The sequence below is a fragment of the Rhinatrema bivittatum genome, chromosome 11 (assembly GCF_901001135.1).
Source record: "Rhinatrema bivittatum chromosome 11, aRhiBiv1.1, whole genome shotgun sequence".
NCBI lineage: Eukaryota > Metazoa > Chordata > Amphibia > Gymnophiona > Rhinatrematidae > Rhinatrema > Rhinatrema bivittatum.
Genome location: NC_042625.1, coordinates 98,419,552 through 98,443,246, shown reverse-complemented (window position 1 = coordinate 98,443,246; position 23,695 = coordinate 98,419,552). Strand labels below are relative to the sequence as shown.

The window sequence follows — 23,695 nt, the reverse complement described above, 5'->3', positions numbered from 1 at the left end:
TAAGTGCCATGTGCCACTGGCTAGTAGTTTTGGGACCAGGCATGCACAACCACAAGAATATACGGTACGTATGATTCCACTCTTCTCCTGTTTACACTCTTAAATAAATCATTTTTTCATTTATATTCCATCTTTCATGACACCTGAAAGTGTCCCAAGATATTCTGGCAATTAGTAACCCAGTATTTGAGCCTGGTTTATTTGCCCTGGTGCAGCGGTAGCTCCTGTAGCCTGCTCAGCCCACAAACAGCACTTATATTTTTAAGGCTGGAAGTGGTTGTAAATAGGATGTGTCCACACATAGAACCTACTCACAGCCAGATCTGATCCACAGTCACACAGCTGCAAATTACTAACCAGGGCCATTGCAAAGTGTGGCCACATTAATCCTTTTGAGTCAGTCTGTAAACACACAAATCCAAAAGGCAAGGAGGGACTGAAAGCAACCCTTGCCCACAGTAACCTTTTATCCGGTATTGCCCTGTTCTTAACACCGCCATCATTAGCATCCAGCATTCTGTGTGCAATCCAGACAAGAATTTAAATCTCCATTAATTTGTACTTTTTAGAGTGATAGGCACCATATAAACTTTATTATTAATCTAAAATTCTCCAAGTCCATTTTTTCTTTTTGTACTGTTTCATTCTCTATGGCAGAGAATAAATCATTCTAAAACACTTAACTGGGTGTTTATGCTTTTTTTTTTAATGCATCTTAAAATATTGATCATAAAATGTGTTTATGAGTTCTGACATAAAAGCTAGAGGGTATTCATAATGAAAAAAATCTCTGCAAAAAAATATAAATGAAAATAGGTTTTCAAGGTTATGAAACATCTGAGAGTTGAAAAAATTAACAAAACTAAATTATATTCTGAAAATATGCCTTCTGTTTAGTATAGGTTATAGGAATATGTATTTGTTTCGATCTGAATAGAAAACCAGGATGAATTGAGTCGATTTTTAGTTTGGGACAACTGAACTGAATCAGTGAGGTTCTGAAAAAATCCAAATCCTTTTCAGCTTATTTGCTTTGGTCCCACTGAAATCTATTTATTTATTTAAAATATTTATAATCCACTGAAGTCAAATTCTATGTGGAGTACAAATAGGCTGAAGCGGCTGTTACTGCCCTTAGCCAATAAGCCTGATACTTTGGATGCAGCTCCAACATTGCTCTCTGCTTCAGTGCAAGAGGTAACGGGGAACTGGAGTCAGACAGCAACCTGACTCTGACGGCCTGGGAAACTGGTAAGTATGGGGGTGACCTGTATGGCGCGGCAGAGACTACCATAAGCTTGCTGGGCAGACTGAATTGTTCATTGGTCCTTTTCTGCCGTCATTTCTATGTTTCTAAATAAAAGATGGGGGAAGCAAAGCAATGTATTTTTTGTTTTCTAAACCAGACAGCTGAGCCAGAAGGCAGTGGGGAAGGAAAGAGCAGGACCAATCATGTGGAAGCACTTTTTAAAGTCCTAGCTGGCAGCAACATGTCATGACTTCATCGTATTTTGTAGGTGAAAGTGAAAATTTTGTTTAGTCATTTCTCTGTTGGATCTTAGAGAGGGAAGGTAAATATTCTGAAGCTCCTTACTTCAGAATTTAGGGGGAAAGAAAAGATTAGAAAAAAGATAATTTACAGGAAGAAACAAAGTGTGCTGTTAGCCTTGCTGGGCCTAGTGTAGGTTTGGGTGTTACCCAAAAGCAGGAGAAAGACTGTAATCTTTGTGAGAGGGTTAGAGTTTGTATCATCAGGGGAGGACTACAATTACAGTTGGCATTGGCCACAGAAAAGATACTGACAGAGAGATTGTTTCTTGCAGCATGTGGAGAGTTTGGGCACTGCAGTGACTTAGAGGCAGCCTCTTGCTTTCTATGTGTAAAAGATCAGCCTCATTATCTAATTTTAACCATTGCCTTATTATACGAAATGCCCCAAGTCTCTTGACCTGTATGTTTGTCTTGATTAGATTGTAGGCTCTATTCAGAAGGGACTGTCTCTTATTTGTCATTTGTACCGCGTAGCACTATAGAAATGTTAAGAAGTAGTAGTAGTAGTAGTATGTGTGACTCTTGCCCTAACTTTATTTTCTTACAGGCTAATTTTAAAATAAGAATGCGGGCGCCCATACACTGGCGTATGGGTGCGTGAGCAAACATACGCTTGAATTGAAAATCATGCATGGATTTAGGCACGTATGATTTAAAATATGCCTACCGCGCATATGTGCACTTCTAATTTTAAGGGCTACTTGAGCAAGCATAAAGTGTGTATCTTCCTTAACAATTTGCCGGTTTTAATGGAAGCTCGCATGTACGCCATTTCCAGTTTTACTCAATAGTCCACAGTTTGCCCAGTCCGACTCGATGTCACTTGGATCCCTCTGGTTCTTCATCCTGCACTCCTCCCAGTCAATCTGGGCCTAAGCAGAGATTTCTGGAGACTTACACCTCATCAAAAGAAGCAGTGAATATAAGTGGCTAACAGGCCGCTGCGCGCTGCGATGGCGAGTTTTACAGTACAACTTCACGCTGTAACTGAACGCCCATAATCTGCCCCTTTTCTGCACCCCCCTTTTTTTTTAGCTTGCATACGTGCATATACATGCGTAATTACCAGCTTTTAAAATCCGCGGTGCTCACGTGTGGCGCACATACTCGCATACATGAGCCTTTTAGTGCGAGCAACACTTCTAAAACTCAGCCCTGAGTGTGCATAGTCACTCAGCAAGCATCATCAGTTCACTCACTCTGCTCTGTTTCTGACAAAAGTGACTGATCTGCCGTGTGTGCTTGTACAAACATTGTAACCCTAAAAGCTCCTACCCATTAGTGACCTACTGCAATAGATTTCATGACGTCACTGGTATCAAGAGGCAAATGTGACAGTGCTTCCCCCGGAGAACCTGGGACTATTACGAGTAGCAGTGGTGATCACAAGAACAAGGACCCCCAACTAAGATGAAAAAACATGTTTTTGTGAGGGGGGGGGGGGGGGAACCATCTGGAGATGCAGGGTTAGCTCAGAAGGTGGAACAGCTCCCATCTGCACTGTTAGTATAATGTAGGGGCAGAAAAATGCAGATGCAGTGGAGGATTGCAGCAGCAGTGGGTGTGCATCAGCCAAAACCACCACGAGGCGCCCTGTTCTTTTCTGACCAGAGTCTGCAGCACATCTTTGCAGAAGTTACCAAGTCAGATGAATCATGTGAGGGATTTGAAGAAGTAGATGAAGGGGATGTTGAAAACCTAGTAGCTGAGGAGGGTTTGGAGAACCTAGCTACACTTACTAGCTTGATATCTGGTGAGCCTTAGAGGCAGTAACTGTCCTTCTCCAGGAACAGCAGGCTTGAGAGCATCAGAGATCCCCCTGGCTTGTTACCTCCTGGTTTGCCCTCAACCCCATTCTCAGCAGCAGTTCCAAATCCAGAAGGGCGATCCCACAAGGAATCAGAGGTGTCAAGGCACGTTACAGTTATGGAGGATCAGAATTTTGCAGAATGCATTCACTGTTGAAAGGCCATCTGTAGAGGAAAGATACTAGGACATCTTTCAGACAATCGTATGCTCCATCATTTGCAAAAATACCATCCATTAGTGTTCATTTCAGGGGAGGCTGGTAGTAGTCTAGGGATTCCATCCTGCACTCAAAGCAGCAGCAGGATCCAGAGAACCACAGAAAAGAGGAATTCCACCTCCCAAGTAGACCCTCAGGCCCTTCCCTCAGTCAGATGGTAGGCCAGTGGTCCCCATCCATACATCAATTGCAAGCCATCAAGAAGCAGATGGGTGGAGTTCTGAATCACCTTCCTGGGGCAAGAAGCAGCAGGCATCGAAGGTTGTGACATGGACCACTGGGAAAATGATTGAGAATGTAGGACCTGAGCACATATTGCATGTCTTACCTCCATCTCACTAGCAACACTTGGACCAGCCAAGAATGCTATGCATGACTACATTTCCCTGACAGCACACTGGTGGCAGCTAGATGAGGCGGAGTTAGGCAGCAGCTCTAGCAGGGGTACAGGTGGGCTGTGCTGGACCAGAGCCAAACCTTGCCGCATATCTTAGTAGAGATAAGGGGGATAATAGAGGGCTGAAACACATCACTGTTCCTATTTTTGTGTTACAGAAAATGGCAAAAAATATGTCTGGGGCAGGGAATCCAGTGCTTAGCACATTTACTTCATCTGGCAGTAATAGACTCCCTAGAGCCAAGGACCAAGAAACTCGTTAGCTTTGTCCTGCAGGAAATGATGAAGTGCAGGAAAAGAGCAGGGCATTTTAACTGGAGCATGAAGGGTAGGCAGCAGCTCCCTGAGAAGCAGGAAGCAGTTGGGCTTATTCAGGATGTAGGCACCAGCTCTGATGAGGCAGAGATTAGCGGAGCAACAGACACCCCTTCATGAATTGTCTGTGAACACCAAGATCGATGTGGATCGCCTGCTTGGGTATCAGGACGCGTTACACATGATGCAGGCAGCACACGTCCTGAATCTCTTGAAGGATGTCACAGGGGATCTGAGTTCAATATATTGGGTGAGGTCATCTGAATAATCAGTATCCTGGAGGAGAAGTTACAGGATTTCCAGCAGGATCAGGGATCGACATCAGAGTTTTTGTGCCTGTGGATTCCTTGCAGCTGTAACTACAAAATCAGCTCTGTCCCTCACCCAGCTGGATCCTTACCAGCCACCTTGTGTGAGCCATGAGTGAAAGGTGCCCAGGAAGGAGAAGCTGGAGGCCGGAGTGCTAGAATGGGAGCTTCGGAGGCCAGGGGGGCAGTGGTGATGCTGCAGAGGACAGAGTGGGCTCCCCACGCAGTACTGTCGGTATCAGCAGCACCTTGGTTATCACTTCCTCCTCCATCTTTATCCGGCCCCCAAGGCCACCAGATAACGCTTTTCCTGCCATGGGACATAGCTTCAGCGTTTGGCAACAGATGCCAAGCAAAGCAAGCACTACACAAACTGCAGGTCATGCAGTACCTGCGACCTCACTCTCAGGAAAACAGCTAAGGCACGACTTTCTGCCCAGGCTTTCCCTGCAGAAACCTTTGACATTTTGAGCTTTGACTGTAAGTTACTCACCACTGGATTCTTGATAGAATGCCAGCTGTGAATTTAATGCTAACTGTATAAGTTATTTATTTATTTAGAACTTTTTTTATACCGACATTCATGTAGAGAAATTACATATCAAATCAGTTTACAGTGAAACAAAAACATTGCAAAAAGCATAAAGCATTACAATGAACAGGGGTTACAAGGAACTAGGAGAACAGGGTAGAACTAAATTTACTATTAGAGAAACTGTTGAGTAACAAAATCTGACTTGGAGCAATACATGCGAATAACAAATAAAAAGAGCTTATGACCGATAATAAACTGTTAAGAGCAGTCCAATCTAGACCAGATAGTGAGTTCAATCAGAGCGGAGAAGAGAGCATTCCTGGTTGGTGGGAGGTTCCTCCGGTTAAGGAAATGCCTGACTGAATAGCCAAGTTTTTAGATTTTTTTGAACGTTAGATGGCATGGTTCTTGCCTGAGATCTGAGGGAAGAGCATTCCATTGCGAGGGACCAGCGGTGGATAGGGCGCGTTTCCTAAAGGTGGTCTTTACTGGGGGGACCTTTGTGGGCAGTTCTGACTGATCTGGAAGATTCATGGGGACGAAAAGGAAAATTAAGATCAAGCGGAGTTAGGTTGTGAGTGGCTTTATGAATCATCGTAAGGACTTTATAGAGAATTCTGAATTTGATGGGTAGCCAGTGTAGGCTCCGAAGCATGGGCGTGATGTGCTCTCTTCAGTTAGTATTGGTCAGGATCCTGGCGGCGGAGTTCTGTACCATCTGAAGGGGTCTGATTGTGTTTGCTGGGAGGCCTAGAAGGAGTGAATTGCAGTAGTCGATTTTTGAGAAAATTATGGATTGAAGCACCGTGCGGTAGTCATGAAAGTGGAGGAGGGGTCTCAACTTTTTCAAGACTTGTAATTTAAAGAAACAGTCTTTTGTGGTTGTATTGACAAATTTTTTAAGGTTGAACTGACTGTCAAGCAAAACACCGAGGTCTCTCATGTGTGGGGAAATATTTAATTGTGAAGTGATTGGTGTATTGGTTAGTCCATTATTGTCGTCTTGGGAGATAAGGATCTCAGTCTTGTTGGTGTTCAGGACTAGGTTGATAGATTGTAGGCACTTGTTCCAGAAGCTGAGGGTTTTGTCAAGGGAGTCTTTGATAGGGATGAGGACCTGCAAATCATCCGCGTAGATGTAGTGGGTTAGATTAAGATTTGTGAGAAGCTGACAAAGCGGAAGGAGGTAAATGTTGAAGAGGGTAGGAGAGAGAGATGAGCCTTGTGGGACTCCCAGTGAGGAACTGAAGGGGTGGGATTCTTTGCTGTTGATTTTGACCTTAAAGCATCTATTACTAAGGAAAGACTTGAACCATCTGAGAGCTGTGCCTGTAATACCAATGTCCATGAGACGATCTAATAGTATTGAGTGGTTCACTGTGTCGAAAGCCGCGGATAAGTCTAAAAGCACAAGAAGGTACGGTTGTTTTTTTTCTAGGCTGAGCAAGATGGAGTCTGAGAGTGTAATTAACAGAGATTCTGTGTTTAGTGCTTTGTGGAAACCGAACTGAGCCGGGGCTAGTATCTTGTGGGAGTCCAGATATTCCGAGAGTTGCTTATTGACAATTTTTTCCAATAGCTTGGCAATGAATGGTAAGTTAGCTATAGGACGGAAGTTGGGGGGATAATCTGGTGACAGGTTCGGTTTTTTTAGCAGTGGTTTGAGAATCGTGAGCTTGAGGGCATCTGGTACTAGTCCTTGTGCAAGGGAACAGTTTATGATTTCCGAGATGGGCTTAGCAATGGTTTTTGGGATGGTGATGAGAAGATTTGATGTTATTGAATCTGAAGAATGAGTGGAGGGCTTGAACCTCTTGAGCAAGATTTCTATCTCCAAAGAGAATGTGGGCTCAAAATTATCGAGTCTGGATTTTTGCTGAGTTGTGGGGTTGTAGGGGAGAAGCGGTTGGTTGTTGTTGGAGATGAGAGGCGCTACTAAGTTATTGATTTTTTTGTCAAAGTATGTGGCTAGTTCTGATGCTTTGGCTAAGGCTTGGTCGTCGGGAATAGATGGAGGTGAGGTTTTTGTGAGCGATGAGACATGAAAACAGGGCTTTAGAATCGAAGATAAAGTGGTGAATTTTTTGAGCAAAGAAGTCCCTCTTTGTTTGGAGGATCATGTTCCTGTAGCGGTGCATGGTATCTTTGTAGGCCGCCTTAGTCGTTGCATTGTTCTGCACTCTGTGTTTGGGGTGTTGATGCCACTCTTCTTCCTGCCTTACCCTTCGCTCCGTGGTCTGGGGCGTGGTGCTGGTGTGCTTCCTGGAGTGTTGATGGTAGGTTTTGTGATGCTTTGGTTCTCGTATAGTGCCTCGGGCTGTTCCTGCCACTCTTGGTGCTGCTCGGATCAGCACCGTTGTGAAGCTTTGCTCCCGTTCTGCTGCCTCGGGCTGTTCCTGCCACTCTTGGTGCTGCTCGGATCAGCACCGTTGTGAAGCTTTGCTCCCGTTCTGCTGCCTCGGGCTGTTCCTGCCACTCCTGGTGCTGCTCGGATCAGCACCGTTGTGAAGCTTTGCTCCCGTTCTGCTGCCTCGGGCTGTTCCTGCCACTCCTGGTGCTGCTCGGATCAGCACCGTTGTGAAGCTTTGCTCCCGTTCTGCTGCCTCGGGCTGTTCCTGCCACTCCTGGTGCTGCTCGGATCAGCACCGTTGTGAAGCTTTGCTCCCATTCTGCTGCCCTGGGCTGTTCCTGCCACTCCTGGTGCTGCTCGGATCAGCACCGTTGTGAAGCTTTGCTCCCGTTCTGCTGCCTCAGGCTGTTCCTGCCACTCCTGGTGCTGCTCGGATCAGCACCGTTGTGAAGCTTTGCTCCCATTCTGCTGCCTCGGGCTGTTCCTGCCACTCCTGGTGCTGCTCGGATCAGCACCGTTGTGAAGCTTTGCTCCCATTCTGCTGCCCTGGGCTGTTCCTGCCACTCCTGGTGCTGCTCGGATCAGCACCGTTGTGAAGCTTTGCTCCCGTTCTGCTGCCTCAGGCTGTTCCTGCCACTCCTGGTGCTGCTCGGATCAGCACCGTTGTGAAGCTTTGCTCCCATTCTGCTGCCTCGGGCTGTTCCTGCCACTCTTGGTGCTGCTCGGATCAGCACCGTTGTGAAGCTTTGCTCCCGTTCTGCTGCCTCGGGCTGTTCCTGCCACTCCTGGTGCTGCTCGGATCAGCACCGTTGTGAAGCTTTGCTCCCGTTCTGCTGCCTCGGGCTGTTCCTGCCACTCCTGGTGCTGCTCGGATCAGCACCGTTGTGAAGCTTTGCTCCCGTTCTGCTGCCTCGGGCTGTTCCTGCCACTCCTGGTGCTGCTCGGATCAGCACCGTTGTGAAGCTTTGCTCCCATTCTGCTGCCCTGGGCTGTTCCTGCCACTCCTGGTGCTGCTCGGATCAGCACCGTTGTGAAGCTTTGCTCCCGTTCTGCTGCCTCAGGCTGTTCCTGCCACTCCTGGTGCTGCTCGGATCAGCACCGTTGTGAAGCTTTGCTCCCATTCTGCTGCCTCGGGCTGTTCCTGCCACTCTTGGCGCTGCTCGGATCAGCACCGTTGTGAAGCTTTGCTCCCATTCTGCTGCCTCGGGCTGTTCCTGCCTTCAGTGATGACACATTTCCCCTCTCTTGGTGCTGTTCTCTGCTGCTGTTGCATGCCTGCAAGTTTCATTACATTTCAATAGAAAACCCCAATGCTAGAGTCCAAAATAGGATGCATAGCTTCCCCTGTTATCTTTAATTGAAACAAACAAAATGACATAATGAATGAAACAAATTAACTTCAGAACTAAAACGAATGAAACAAATTAAAATGTCAAAGCAAAATAACGAACTGAAGAAAATTGAAATGTCTTTCTCTGCATATCCTTAGGAGGTTATTATTTCTCAGACAAATTGCTGTATGTAAATAACATAATAAAAAAAAGAAAACTTGTAAGTTTCCGTTCTTGATTTAAGAGGCTTCTCTGTGAGGGCTCAGGGACAGGAGAGTCATCAGAGAGGGAGCAGGATTGGGAGAAAGGGGCAGGAGCAGAGACAAATAATGACAACATTAACCTTTTGGCAGCCTCCAGGATAACAATTTACCCGAATTGTAGCTGGCCTTCAGTTTGGATTTGGAAAAAGTGAGTAATTAAATCTAAAATTCAAATCCAAATAACTCAAGTGGTTCTAAGGCAAAAAAATTGTTGCTTTTCCAGGACAATATTCTGGGTGCACCAACTCTTCCAAGGTGAATAAATGAGATTCCAGCCAGCAAGAGCCGGAACTGGGATCCTCCATGCTAGTGACCTGGACCTGTCCTAAAGGGTTCTGTCATCCTGGCTCATCCAGATTGCCTTGGCCAAGTGGCTGTGATGAGTAAGTGTCAGCAATTAGACAACACTGAACTCAGATCTGTGGCTGCCCTATCCCAGCTCCGGACTGAGACTCCTTCAGTTCCCTAAACCTAAGGAATCTGTCACAACCCTATAGTGCTGCCTCATGAAGTGAAGTTTCCACTGCACCCTTTGCCCCCCCTCTGATCTCAAATCTTGTTTTTCCCACCTGAACAGTGAGGAAGGGAGCCACTCCAAAGTCCATCCAGCTGACACATCCGTGTGGAGTTCCCAGCCAGGGTGCGCTTTCCAAGGCAGCTGTATCTGACAACGGAGCCCACGGTGTACTTGTCCCCTGAGATCTGCGCGTTTGGGGGAACACTGGGATGGCCGCATGACACCACTGAAAGCAAGAGAAGGCATTAGTGTTGCACCTACATTAATAGTATGCAGCCATGAGGCACACACAGAGAACATACAAATATAGAAAAACACGTCCGTGTACAATTTCAGAGGGTCAGTTTAGTACTTTTATAAAGCTGTCAATTATGAGCACTTCCTGGAGGAATGCAATTATAATTAATGATAATGCACTGGCAGGGAGCATGCACAATTCTTTAAGTTGCCTCTTCTAGCATCTGTTTCTTCTTCCTGTCTTTCTGTATCTGACAGATACTGAGTAGGTATCGCTGTGTGCATGCATGTTATGGGATCTAAAGCTTTCAGATGTCTTATTTATTTATTTATTTGCTTGCAGTTTTTATATACCGACATTTGTTTAGTAACCTCACATCGGTTCACAGATAACGGAAACATTGCAGCTGTGCGAACTGGAACAAACATATGCAACAGTGCTTTACAAAAAAAACATTTTCAATAATCAATAAACTTTACAATAAACTTGTTAATGAAAATATGCACGAAAATATGCTTTACAATAAACATTTACAATAATCAATAAACATTACAATAAACTTGTTAACGAAAATGTGCAACAGTGTTTTATGTCTTATCTTCAGCGATTTGAGGAAGCTCCTTACCAAGAAGGAGGAGAAAGAATTTAAGCCACTTAGACAGATAACGTAATCGTTAGATTCAGCCTATAGCTGGCTAATAACTTATCCAGAATTTAGCTGGATAAGTTAGGGGCAGTCCAGGGGTGTACCTGGGAGGAGCTGAGTTAGCCGGCTACGTAACTATCTAATCCTGATATTCAGAGTTAGCTGATGACTCAAGTTAAAGAAGTGTCCTAAGGTTAGCCGCTATATTTACTCATGTGGCTGCACTGTTTAATGTGCCTCCGCAGTTAGCTGGGTTAACTATCTAATTCTGATATTCAGAGTTAGCTGATGACTCAAGTTAAAGAAGTGTCCTAAGGTTAGCCGCTATATTTACTCATGTGGCTGCACTGTTTAATGTGCCTCCGCAGTTAGCCGGCTACATTTATCTGGCTAACTTTGCTATCCGGACTGGGTCTGAATATAAATCTCTTTCAGAACACTGAGGGCCATATTAAGTAGGCAGAATGCAATCTCCACTAAATGTACGAGGCTAAAATTATTGGAACAAAGTATTCTGGATAACTTTGCCATTTGCTGGCTTAACAAAGAAACGTCATGAACCCTAGTGGCCTTCCTGCAAGGTGAACAAATAAATGTTGGGTCCATATCGTCCGAGCCACTCCCCCCGGTGGCCACTGCGGCCCGAGCCCCTCTTCCACTTGTGGCACTTCCCCGTCCACTCGCATCCCTGTACCGCAGCAGGGAGCAGCTTTCACCTCCTCAGCATTGGTCACTTCACTGACAGCTGACCATTCCCGTTCAGAGGTCATCCCCTGTGGGAGGAGGTGAGCGCACGTCATTCTGGGGGCCTGGGAAGAGGGAGCTGCCTCAGGTATTTAAACAGGGACGGGGAGGGGGGCTCAGGCTGTGGGGGCGAGGAGCCGGGGTTCGGGAGCTGCCTCAGGTATTTAAACAGGGACGGGGGGGGGGGGGGGGGGGGGGGGGGCTCAGGCTGTGGGGGCGAGGAGCCGGGGTTCGGGAGCTGCCTCAGGTTTTTAAACAGGGACGGGGGGGAGGGCTCAGGCTGTGGGGGCGAGGAGCCGGGGTTCGGGAGCTGCCTCAGGTTTTTAAACAGGGATGGGGGGGCTCAGGCTGTGGGGGCGAGGAGCCGGGGTTTGGGTGCTGCCTCAGGTTTTTAAACAGGGATGGGGGGCTCAGGCTGTGGGGGCGAGGAGCCGGGGTTTGGGAGCTGCCTCAGGTTTTTAAACAGGGACGGGGGGCTCAGGCTGTGGGGGCGAGGAGCCGGGGTTTGGGAGCTGCCTCAGGTTTTTAGAAAGGGACGGGGGGGGGGGGGGCTCAGGCTGTGGGGGCGAGGAGCCGGGGTTTGGGTGCTGCCTCAGGTTTTTAGAAAGGGACGGGGGGGGGGGTCAGGCTGTGGGGGCGAGGAGCCGAGGTTTGGGTGCTGCCTCAGGTTTTTAGAAAGGGACGGGGGGGGGGGGGGGGGGTCAGGCTGTGGGGGCGAGGAGCTGGGGTTTGGGAGCTGCCTCTCAGGTTTTAGAAAGGGACGGGGGGGGGGGGGGCTCAGGCTGTGGGGGCGAGGAGCCGGGGTTTGGGTGCTGCCTCAGGTTTTTAGAAAGGGACGGGGGGCTCAAGCTGTGGGGGCGAGGAGCCGGGGTTTGGGTGCTGTCTCAGGTTTTTAAACAGGGACGGGGGGCTCAGGCTGTGGGGGCGAGGAGCCGGGTTTGGGAGCTGCCTCAGGTTTTTAAACAGGGACGGGGGGGCTCAGGCTGTGTGGGGCGAGGAGCCGGGGTTTGGGTGCTGCCTCAGGTTTTTTAAACAGGGAGGGGGGGCTCAGGCTGTGGGGGCGAGGAGCCGGGGTTTGGGAGCTGCCTCAGGTTTTTAAACAGGGACGGGGGGGCTCAGGCTGTGGGGGGCGAGGAGCCGGGGTTTGGGTGCTGCCTCAGGTTTTTAGAAAGGGACGGGGGGGGGGGGGCTCAGGCTGTGGGGGCGAGGAGCCGGGGTTTGGGTGCTGCCTCAGGTTTTTAGAAAGGGACGGGGGGGGGGGGGGTCAGGCTGTGGGGGCGAGGAGCAGGGGTTTGGGAGCTGCCTCAGGTTTTTAGAAAGGGACGGGGGGGGGGGGGGGGCTCAGGCTGTGGGGGCGAGGAGCCGGGGTTTGGGAGCTGCCTCAGGTTTTTAGAAAGGGACGGGGGGGGGGGGGGGGGGCGGGGCGGGGGGGGGGTGTCAGGCTGTGGGGGCGAGGAGCCGGGGTTTGGGTGCTGCCTCAGGTTTTTAGAAAGGGACCGGGGGGGGGGGGGGGGGGGGGGGTGGGGGTTCAGGCTGTGGGGGCGAGGAGCTGGGGTTTGGGAGCTGCCTCAGGTTTTTAGAAAGGGACGGGGGGGGGGGGGGAGGGCTTAGGCTGTGGGGGCGAGGAGCCGGGGTTTGGGTGCTGCCTCAGGTTTTTAGAAAGGGACGGGGGGGCTCAAGCTGTGGGGGCGAGGAGCCGGGGTTTGGGTGCTGTCTCAGGTTTTTAAACAGGGACGGGGGGCTCAGGCTGTGGGGGCGAGGAGCCGGGGTTTGGGAGCTGCCTCAGGTTTTTAAACAGGGACGGGGGGGCTCAGGCTGTGGGGGCGAGGAGCCGGGGTTTGGGTGCTGCCTCAGGTTTTTAAACAGGGATGGGGGGCTCAGGCTGTGGGGGGCGAGGAGCCGGGGTTTGGGAGCTGCCTCAGGTTTTTAAACAGGGACGGGGGGCTCAGGCTGTGGGGGCGAGGAGCCGGGGTTTGGGAGCTGCCTCAGGTTTTTAGAAAGGGACGGGGGGGGGGGGGGGTCAGGCTGTGGGGGCGAGGAGCAGGGGTTTGGGAGCTGCCTCAGGTTTTTAGAAAGGGACGGGGGGGGGGGGGGCTCAGGCTGTGGGGGCGAGGAGCCGGGGTTTGGGAGCTGCCTCAGGTTTTTAGAAAGGGACGGGGGGGGGGGTCGGGACGGGGGGGGGGGGTCAGGCTGTGGGGGCGAGGAGCCGGGGTTTGGGTGCTGCCTCAGGTTTTTAGAAAGGGACGGGGGGGGGGGGGGGGGTCAGGCTGTGGGGGCGAGGAGCTGGGGTTTGGGAGCTGCCTCAGGTTTTTAGAAAGGGACGGGGGGGGGGGGGGAGGGCTCAGGCTGTGGGGGCGAGGAGCCGGGGTTTGGGTGCTGCCTCAGGTTTTTAGAAAGGGACGGGGGGGCTCAAGCTGTGGGGGCGAGGAGCCGGGGTTTGGGTGCTGTCTCAGGTTTTTAAACAGGGACGGGGGGCTCAGGCTGTGGGGGCGAGGAGCCGGGGTTTGGGTGCTGCCTCAGGTTTTTAGAAAGGGACGGGGGGCTCAGGCTGTAGGGGCGAGGAGCCGGGGTTTGGGTGCTGCCTCAGGTTTTTAAACCGGGGGGGGGGGGGGGGGCTCAGGCTGTGGAGGCGAGGAGCCGGGGTTTGGGAGCTGCCTCAGGTTTTTAGAAAGGGACGGGGGGGTCAGGCTGTGTGGGGCGAGGAGCCGGGGTTTGGGTGCTGCCTCAGGTTTTTAGAAAGGGACGGGGGGGGGGGGGGTCAGGCTGTGGGGGCGAGGAGCCGGGGTTTGGGAGCTGCCTCAGGTTTTTAGAAGGGACGGGGGGGGGGGGGGCCTCAGGCTGTGGGGGCGAGGAGCCGGGGTTTGGGTGCTGCCTCAGGTTTTTAGAAAGGGACGGGGGGGGGCTCAAGCTGTGGGGGCGAGGAGCCGGGGTTTGGGTGCTGTCTCAGGTTTTTAGAAAGGGACGGGGGGCTCAGGCTGTAGGGGCGAGGAGCCGGGGTTTGGGTGCTGCCTCAGGTTTTTAAACCGGGGGGGGGGGGGGGGGCTCAGGCTGTAGGGGCGAGGAGCCGGGGTTTGGGAGCTGCCTCAGGTTTTTAGAAAGGGACGGGGGTTCAGGCTTGTGGGGGCGAGGAGCTGGGGTTTGGGAGCTGCCTCAGGTTTTAGAAAGGGACGGGGGGGGGGGGGGGGGCCTCAGGCTGTGGGGGCGAGGAGCCGGGGTTTGGGTGCTGTCTCAGGTTTTTAAACAGGGACGGGGGGCTCAGGCTGTGGGGGCGAGGAGCTGGGGTTTGGGTGCTGCCTCAGGTTTTTAGAAAGGGACGGGGGGGCTCAGGCTGTAGGGGCGAGGAGCCGGGGTTTGGGAGCTGCCTCAGGTTTTTAGAAAGGGACGGGGGGTCAGGCTTGTGGGGGCGAGGAGCCGGGGTTTGGGTGCTGCCTCAGGTTTTTAGAAAGGACGGGGGGGGGGGGGGGGGGGTGTCAGGCGCCGGGGTTTGGGAGCTGCCTCAGGTTTTTAGAAAGGGACGGGGGGCTCAGGCTGTGGGGGCGAGGAGCCGGGGCTTGGGTGCTATGGCCCTGACATCTTTTGTGTAGGAGGAGGGGGATCGCACCACCAGCTAAGTCTGAAGAAGCAGCCAAACCCCTTTCAATCTGGAGCTCACGGACGTCATCGCTGGAATGAAAGACTTGCTCTGCTGCTTCTCCACTGCTTGCTCTCCCCAGATGCTGAACACCTAACGCCTGCTACGAGGCGCACGTACATTAGCAATAGTAAACATCCCACCTGCAGCCTTCCTAATGTAGACATTGGAGCAACTTACAAAGGCACTGAGGATGGGCTCGGTCCCAGGTAGCGTCCCCTTGGCAGGTTAGGACATGAGTGCCCAGCAGGTAAAATCCATGGCTGCACTCATAGGAGACGATCGTCCCGAAGCTGAACCTGTGAGGACCTTTGGCTTGTATCTGCCGGATGCTGTTTTCCACATATCCTGGGTCTGTGCAGTTTACAACTGCCAAAACAAGAAACCAAGAGAGGGGAAGGTAACTGAATTCATGCCAGCAGCTTTCACCCCTCAAACCCCCAAACCCAAACCCAGTTCAGCTATGGCAAGACTGAGGACATCATGGGCTAATGTTTCTTTGAGTGTGTGAACATCTCTGCATGTGTGAATGTTATCATTCTTGCAGGTCTTCACATTTTGTGCTATGAGTTTACACAGCACTGAACTGCATCTCTCACGCACAATAAACTTGTGAATCAGTACAAGGTTGGGCCAGACACAAATGACTGAGAATGTCCATCAATACACAGCACGGCGTCACTAAAAGTGGCAGAAGATGCATGTGTTGCCCTGTATCAGATGACAGCGCTCCCCAGGCACTGTAGCCACGCTGAGAAGAGAAGGGACCCTGCCTGACAGGAAGGAGGGGACTTACTTCTGCATGTAGGCAGGGAACTGCTCCACTGGCCATTTGCCTGGCACTGTGACTTAGAGGCGCCTTCCAAAACATATCCTGTGTTACAGACAAACTTCACTACGTCATTCAGGTTGAACTGAGAACCCTGCGTCAAGCCATTGCCCGGGTTACCAGGATGCCCACACGTGATAGCTACAATCATATTGAAAAGGTAAAATGTTAGAACGTTAGATACTGCGTGGATCTGTGGGAGTGCTAAGCTAAGAATCAGAATTTAGTAATTCAAACGTATGGCAACACTGGAGCTGTGGCTACTGACGTCTGCTTTCTGCTGATCAGATGGTCCGTGGCTGCAGGACATGTACATATGATTTGCACCTGGTCATTTTTCTCTTATGACCTGACTGGTGGAACCCAGGTCACATAGTGCTTTTTCAGAACAGCTCTATCGACCAATTTCAGTGATAGAATGAGTAATAATGTTCAGGTAACTTCTTTTTGTACCGATAGGTAAACAGCTAGGGGAAGGACATGCAAGGGAGTTGCAGAGGAGGAGGAATACACAGACTATGGCTGCAGAATCCATGTGGCGAGAGACATCCCGCTTCTCAGTGGTTCACCTTCAAAATCTCTGCACTGCCCACCCTCTGACCCGGTGGTAATCATCAAGCTGAAACTCCATCACTATTCCTTCCAGAATGACTAGTAGAGTACAACCCCTCTTCCCGAATCACAGGCAAAGCGACAGCATATACGGCAGGGCTTTACTACTTAAGGTCCATTTCGCAAATGTCTACAGAGTAAATGAATCCTATAAGTACAAGCAGAAATCCTGCTTATAGCATGAGAGATGTTACATTGAGGGAGAAGGCCACTGGTTCATCCCTTCCACAGACACAGAAGCACTAGAGGGTTAAAGGAAAAAGTACTTACGCACACAGACAGGGGTCTTCCCAGACCAGTGGTGGTCCTGCTGGCAGATTCTCACAGACATGCCGATCAGCCGGAAGCCACGGTTGCACTGGTACACTACACTGTCTCGGTAATTATAGTTTTCCCCATTTATGTGCCCATTCACAATAGGATGTGGTGTGCCGCAGTGACCGGCTGCACAGCAGAAGCAGAGAGAGAGAAAGCAAACTTCAGCAGTCTTCATTCAGAGATTTTGCTCTTGGTAAATGGAAGAGAGCAGCATGCATTGTCTCATCTTTGAACATAGTGCCATGAGTGTTTCAATGCTGAAAAAAGATAAACCCCTCTATTTCAGAGTGCAGTGTCCCTTGCGTAGAAGCTCACTGGGCACTGCTGCAGTACTTCTCTGGACAGTACGCCACACAGAAGAAAGCTCTCCATCTATGATATTCACACGCTGTAGCTGGGCCTGACTGAGGACACTTAATCTAGCGCCCCACCAAGAGTACAGATCTGTGCTTGCACACTTACCTAAGCACTTCACTTCCAGCCCACTCCAGAGCCCATTGGCCATGCATTCTCTGACACGGGAGCCCACCAGGGTGTAACCAGTGTTGCATGAAAAGATGGCGGTTGCGCTGTACACGGTTAATGTTCCAATGCGGTTCCCATTGGCGGGTGTCGGGAGGTCTCCACAGGAGATAACTGAAACATAATCCAGAACATTCTGTCAGAGGCGGTGCACGAAGCAAGCACAATCAGGTCACCATTGCTAACTACACTGTCCACAGATGCAGCAAATGCCTTTTCTGCACTGGCAGCCGACACTGTTGCAGAATGCACCGCCAGGTGAGAAGTAACCTGCTGCGCTGCAACCCTCAGCAGACGATACAGCAATAAAGCTGTTAACTGCTGCCACCACTCAGAATCCCTCTGCACATAATAATCTTTCTGGAACAAACTGTATACAAAAGTTATCACTTACAAAATGTGACGCTTTGGCCCCCTAGAATTTTCTATGTGGCACCAGGTCCTAGTGTTCCCATTAGTTGGCTCTTTTATTTATTAAAATAGCTTATGTGTAGGTGGCGATGACATCGCCGTGAGAAGCTGCTCTCCCGTTCTGCTCCCTTGGAGCCAGAGGTGTTTTTAATGTATTACCAACAGTTTTCTGCGTACGCTGATCCTTTTTCTAAGCAGCTCTAGCAGGGAAGTGTGTTTGCAATCTGGCGGCTGCTTCTGCGGTGCGAATGGCTGGGTGCACAAGAAAGGCCGGTGCTGAAAATATTTGCAGCAGCGACAAGAGGTAGTCCCAACAGCGTGAGGGCTGTCTGATGCTGCGCTGCAGGAGCTTACTCGTGCTTTATCAGTCACATTAACTGGCCAGCTGCAGAAAATTCAAGCCTCGGCCGACGAGCTGCGTGACAAAGTGGATGCTTTTAATTCTACATTCAGTGGCATGCAGAATAAGCTATCCAAGCTTATTCTGCATGCTGGGGAGCTGCGGGAGAAAAATAAAGCATTGGAGCTCAAGTTAGATGAGCTTGAGAACCGAAGTAGGCCCAATAATCTGAGGATCTTGGGGGGGTCCCGGAGTCCATTCAGGGGGAAGCTTTACTTCAGTTCTGCAAAACAATGGCTCCCTGAAATGCTTCAGGTAAACATGGAGGCCCGACCAATTCTGGTGGAGAGGGCCCACAGGCTGAGGGCTGGAGGCCCGGATCAAGAGCGGCCTAGGCAGGTAACTGCCAAGTACCTGAACTATACCGACAGAGAAAAACTCCTGTCGGCTCTCCATAAAACAAAGGAGCTCTCCTATGGAAATGGCAAGCTGCTACTTTTCCTGGACTTCCCTGCTAGGTTCCTGGCTGCCCGTAAAGAATTTACTCCATATAGTAACCCAACTATTTCATAAAGGGATGCGCCTCTCCCTGCAGGTTCCCGCCCGGCTCAAACGTTTTTTATAATGGTGAGTCGCGGCTTCTGGCCACGAGCGCTGCGGCCAAGGAGTTTGTAGCTCAGCTTGACTGAATGGAGCAGCAGGCGTTAGATGCTCCTATATCCGGAACACTATTGCGCATTTAAAGCTCGTTAGAGTGCAAGGGCCAGATGGCTTGGGGACCATGTTTTATAAACTCTTGGGTGATTTGGATCTCACTCCTCTCAGAAATATGTTTCAGGCAGCCCAGGAGGAGGGAGACTTTGAATGAGGTCATAATCTAGCGACTGTAACTCTGCTAGCTAAGCCAGGTAAAGACCCCTTGCTGCCCCAGTCTTTTAGGCCCATATCACCTTTGAACCCGTATATTAAAATTTTAGTGGCCAGCCTGGCCTCCCGACTGAATTTGCTGATTGGGGGGTGGGGTTTGGTAGGAGGAGGCTTGCTAACACTAATATTTTGAAAGCCTAGAGGGCTATTCAAGTGGCTGGAGTTGGTAATGGGGAGAGTCTGCTGGCCAGCCTCAATGCCGAAAAGGCGTTTGATTGTGTTCAGTGGCCTTATTTACAGTGGGTGCTGGAGAAATTTAGGCTTCATTTTTTGCGGTGGGTATGGCTTTTATACCATCAGCCACTAGTGCAGATACTGGTAAACAGGCCTTTGTCGGATGTCTGAGTTTGGGCAGGCACTAGACAGGGATGTCCCTTCTCCCCTTTGCTTTTTGCACTTGCTTTGGAGCCCCTTGCAATTAAGATTCGTAGTCTTGCCTCCTTCCAGAGGAATTAAAGCTGAGTATGCTCGCAGATGATCTCTTGCTTTTCATTGGGAATCCGCAACGGTGTCTCTGGGAGATTATTGGCAGGGTTAATGACTTTGGGGTTTTTTCTGGATTGCGGATCAACTACGATAAGACTGAGGCCTTTCCCCTTCATACTGACTTGATAGATCGTTGGGCCGGCCCCTTTCTGCTGCAATGGGCTAAGAAAAGTTTCGTTACTTGGGTATTAATTTAGCTTGTTCTCTCAATTTTGATGCGACTCTTCTTAAGATAAAAGGCCTCCTCCAGCGGTAGAAATCCTTACCCTTATCATTGCTAGGGAGAAATGCTTTGATAAAAATGGTTGTTCGTCCCAAGGGATTATACCCCCTGCAAATGGTGCCCTTGTGGATTGACAATAAAAGAGTGAGGCAGTTCAGGTCGTTGCTAGGATCAGATTCGTTATGATGTGCTGAGACTGGACTGGAAGAAGGGAGGGACAGGTCCGATGGACTTGAGCGTGTGTAACACTTTGTTTTCTGCAGGAATGGGCCTCGGGCAAGCAGAAGTTCAATGTGGGAGGTCTGATGATGCACTGGACATATCCTTATCTGCCAGTTAATTTGGTACATGTAAGGCAGAAAGTCTTCCTTCTGCGTGTGGCACGATGTTCAGGTTATCACCCTTTCTTACCCTGCTGGGGAACTCGGAGTTTCTGCCTGGGCTTCATTGTTCTGTGTTTCGGGAGGTTGTGTAATCTGGCGTCCTTGGTAGATCCAGATACTTCTTGTTAGTTTTCATTGCAGGCTGAGTGGGAGTTGCCGAATTGTCAATTTTACGTTTTTTTTCTGCAGGTTCGCCACGATGGGGTTAGTGTTTGTGCAGGAGAGATGACCTGGGTTGTTCTCACGGATGAGGAAGATAGTTTTCTAGATACTACTCCTACATTTGACAACATTTCGATTTGGGCCACTCATTTGAAAACACTGTTACCTTCTATCCATATGGCAAGTTTGGGGGCACAGTGGAGCAGGGATTTGGGGGAACAGATTGCGGTTGATTGTATGAGTTTGGCCTTTTCTTTGATCTATAAGAATCTCCTGGCTGCTGATATAGAGCAATTCAGTTTATATTACAAGGGCTTCAGGGGTTACAATGTGGCTCTGGGACTCTGAGTCCTGTATTAAATGTAATACCCATCTTGGGGATTTATGTCACATGCTCACTGGTTGTTTCAAGTTACAAGGGTTTGGGGATGAAGTCACAGATTTTCTGGCTGATATCCTGGGGGGTGGGATTCCCTGGTCTGGGCGGCCTAATCTGTCTGCAGATCATGGATAGCAGTTACCACAGGGGGGGTGCGATTCTTAGCCAAGAAAACGGTGTTTTTATTCTGAAACACGAGTGATGTTCCTGCCTTTACGCACTGGAAAGAGTTCATGCAGGGTAAAGATCTGCTGCCTAATTAAAGGTTACTTTCTACTATGGGATAAAGTTTTAAGAAAAGTACAAAGGATGGTCAATGTTTCTGGGGCTTTGAACTAGCTTTGTCTGCTTTGGATGGTTGTGTGGGTGAGTGGCTGGGGTATGACAGTGGTGTGTGTTTCGGGGGGGTTCGAAATAGTTGTAAAATGTTATTTGAGCCTAAGTATGTTAATTCAAGGGATAGCGTTTTTTTGTTAATTAGCACCTTGACTGTATGATAATTGTTGTGTCTACTGATATGTTGATTGTCTGTTGGCTCAAATAAAACAGATTAAAAAAAATAGCTTATGTGTAGACAATATTTCCCTACCCTGCCTGCACATCATCAGATGAGCCCTGCATATGGAGGCATCACACCATGCCAGACTCTGCTCTGGCACAGAGAAATCCACAGAGCTGCAGCTGTTGTGTGAGGGCAATTACAATCCGGCACAAACCCATGGTTGCAGTGCCTGCTTAAATGCCCCAAGAGATAAGGATTATCCGATAAGCAATAATTTGAATTTGTGCTCTCACAGGATCTCAGCCCCTGGCTCTGCTTTCTCCAGCACTCTTAGTACGATGCTTTGTAACAAGGAAGATCAAGTGGCACAGGCAGAAAATGTGACCTTAAGAACATGCCGAGAGACACTGGCAAAGCCAGGGCTAGACTACAGGAGTCATGACCTCTGGTCCTGTGTGTACTTATGTGGCAGTGAGAATGGTGCTTGCAGGCAAAGAACAGGCTTTGTCTCTGCCCGGCTGTCAGATCTTTCACAGCATCTGTTTCACGTTTTGCTTCTCCCAGCCCCTGTCAATAATCATAGGCAGCAGTGCCTACCTTCTGCTTCCATTACCTCCACATTTCTAGAGTGGTTAGGGAGTGTCCTGAATGAGGCAGCGACTGATGATCTTTGTGCACGTGTGCAGAATTATTGCTATTATTCTAATATTATTAAGGACAGTTCAGCCTAGCCCTGCTCTTCCTTGTTTCGCGGCCGCTTACGTTTACACGTAGGCACAGAACCACCAAAGCTCCATGTTCCGCTGGCTTGGCATTCAATGATCCGAGGCCCAGTGAAGTAGTATCCAGGGTCACAGATGAGCATGAGCTGAGCGCTGTGCTGCACTTCAGAGATCAGCCTCCAGCGGCCATGCTCCACCACAGGGCTGATCTCTGGGCAAGTCGCAGCTGCAAGAGGAACAGAGCGGAGAAACAGAGAGCAAGAGAGGAAAAAAGAAAGCCAGGGGAACAGAGAGAGAAAAAAATATGAGATAAACAGTGTCAGAAAATTCCTTTCCTTATTGTAGATTCACTGGCATTAGTAAAATGTTGCAGCACAATAAATTCACAATAAGAACATAAGAAAATGCCATACTGGGTCAGACCAAGGGTCCATCAAGCCCAGCATCCTGTTTCCAACAGTGGCCAATCCAGGCCATAAGAACCTGGCAAGTACCCAAACACTAAGTCTATTCCATGTAACCATTGCTAATGGCAGTGGCTATTCTCTAAGTCAAGTTAATTAATAGCAATGCTGCACTATCCCTCCTGTGAGAGAAATGTCAGCCTGCAGACCCTACTCCCTATCCCCCCCTGTGAGAGAAATGTGAGCCTGCAGGCCCTACTCCCTATCCCCCTGTGAGAGAAATGGGAGCCTGCAGGTCCTACTCCCTATCCCCCCCTGTGAGAGAAATGTGAGCCTGCAGGCCCTACTCCCTATCCCCCCTGTGAGAGAAATGTGAGCCTGCAGACCCTACTCCCTATCCCCCCTGTGAGAGAAATGTGAGCCTGCAGGCCCTACTCCCTATCCCCCCTGTGAGAGAAATGTCAGCCTGCAGGCCCTACTCCCTATCCCCCCTGTGAGAGAAATGTCAGCCTGCAGGCCCTACTCCCTATCCCCCCTGTGAGAGAAATGTGAGCCTGCAGGCCCTACTCCCTATCCCCCCTGTGAGAGAAATGTGAGCCTGCAGGCCCTACTCCCTATCCCCCCCTGTGAGAGAAATGTCAGCCTGCAGGCCCTACTCCCTATCCCCCCTGTGAGAGAAATGTGAGCCTGCAGACCCTACTCCCTATCCCCTCATGACATAGCTCATCGATGCAGCTCAGCTAACCATCGCTTTCTACTGGAAAGCTATCTCGTACATTGAATCTTGCTGAGGTGCTATCTCTGTGGTTGCCTCTGTAAAACCATGAACTTATGCCTTAAGAGGCTGTCTCAGCAGCCTTTGAAAATGAGCTTGTACGTTCAAAGCAGCTTGGGAAGACCAAAACTTGTTCCCAGAATTGCTAGTTTAAAATACCCAATAGTAGCTGCAAGGAGGCGGTGCGACTGTCTGTAAGTAACAGGGGTTCAGCATTTCCCCACCATCTACCATCAATACAGAAGAGCAGAACGAGTCAGTACCAGTTGGGCTCCTTAATACTTGAATTGCCAGAGATGCTTAAAGATTTTCAAACATCTAAACAGGATTCCTGGTTTCCAAAGCAACAGCTTGTTAGAGAAAAAGCATGAAGGTCTGCCTCTTGCACTGTTCCCAGAAACAGTGATGCTACTTATCAGAAAACGTCATGGGATGGGGGTTCCTGCCTGCTCTCGCTCAGGCACTGCAGGGTAGGGGACATGCTCAGGACTTACCTATGCACTGTGGGGGGGTATTGCTGTTATTCCACTCTCCGGTCTGCAGGCACTCAGCTCTCGAGGCTTCGGGGCTCTGGAAGTGAAACCCCTCCTTGCAGTGGTAAATGACCTTGGAACCCACTGTGTACTCCGTGCCGAAGACCGTCCCATGCTTCGGGGCCCTGGGAAATCCGCAAGATAGAGCTAGGGTGGGGGAAGGGAAGACAAATGACCATTTTTACAACTAGGCACTGACCTGTCCCCCCTCATCACTGTATCATTAACCATAGTATTCAAAATGAAAACATGTTGTCATAGCAATTTTCAAAAGCCACTTACACGAGCAAATCCTGTGCACGATTCAATGACATA

The 23,695-nt window shown here is 49.8% G+C and overlaps 1 protein-coding gene across 6 annotated transcripts in view; it reads right to left on the bottom strand.

Moving 5' to 3' along the window:
• CSMD2 (CUB and Sushi multiple domains 2) overlaps positions 1 to 23,695 on the bottom strand; it is a 653,904-nt gene that overhangs the window by 38,079 nt on the left and 592,130 nt on the right. For 5 of the 6 annotated variants that reach the window (XM_029572106.1, XM_029572107.1, XM_029572104.1 and 2 more), the window contains 7 exons: positions 23,342 to 23,527; positions 21,709 to 21,894; positions 17,074 to 17,247; positions 16,564 to 16,737; positions 15,649 to 15,822; positions 15,033 to 15,221; positions 9,646 to 9,819 (listed from right to left, as the gene is read on the bottom strand). In XM_029572106.1, coding sequence (XP_029427966.1) covers positions 9,646 to 9,819; positions 15,033 to 15,221; positions 15,649 to 15,822; positions 16,564 to 16,737; positions 17,074 to 17,247; positions 21,709 to 21,894; positions 23,342 to 23,527 — 1,257 coding nt within the window. Of the gene's footprint in view, positions 1 to 5,230; positions 8,834 to 9,645; positions 9,820 to 15,032; positions 15,222 to 15,648; positions 15,823 to 16,563; positions 16,738 to 17,073; positions 17,248 to 21,708; positions 21,895 to 23,341; positions 23,528 to 23,695 lie in introns of those variants that run through there. The other variant, XM_029572110.1, reaches the window with a different exon arrangement.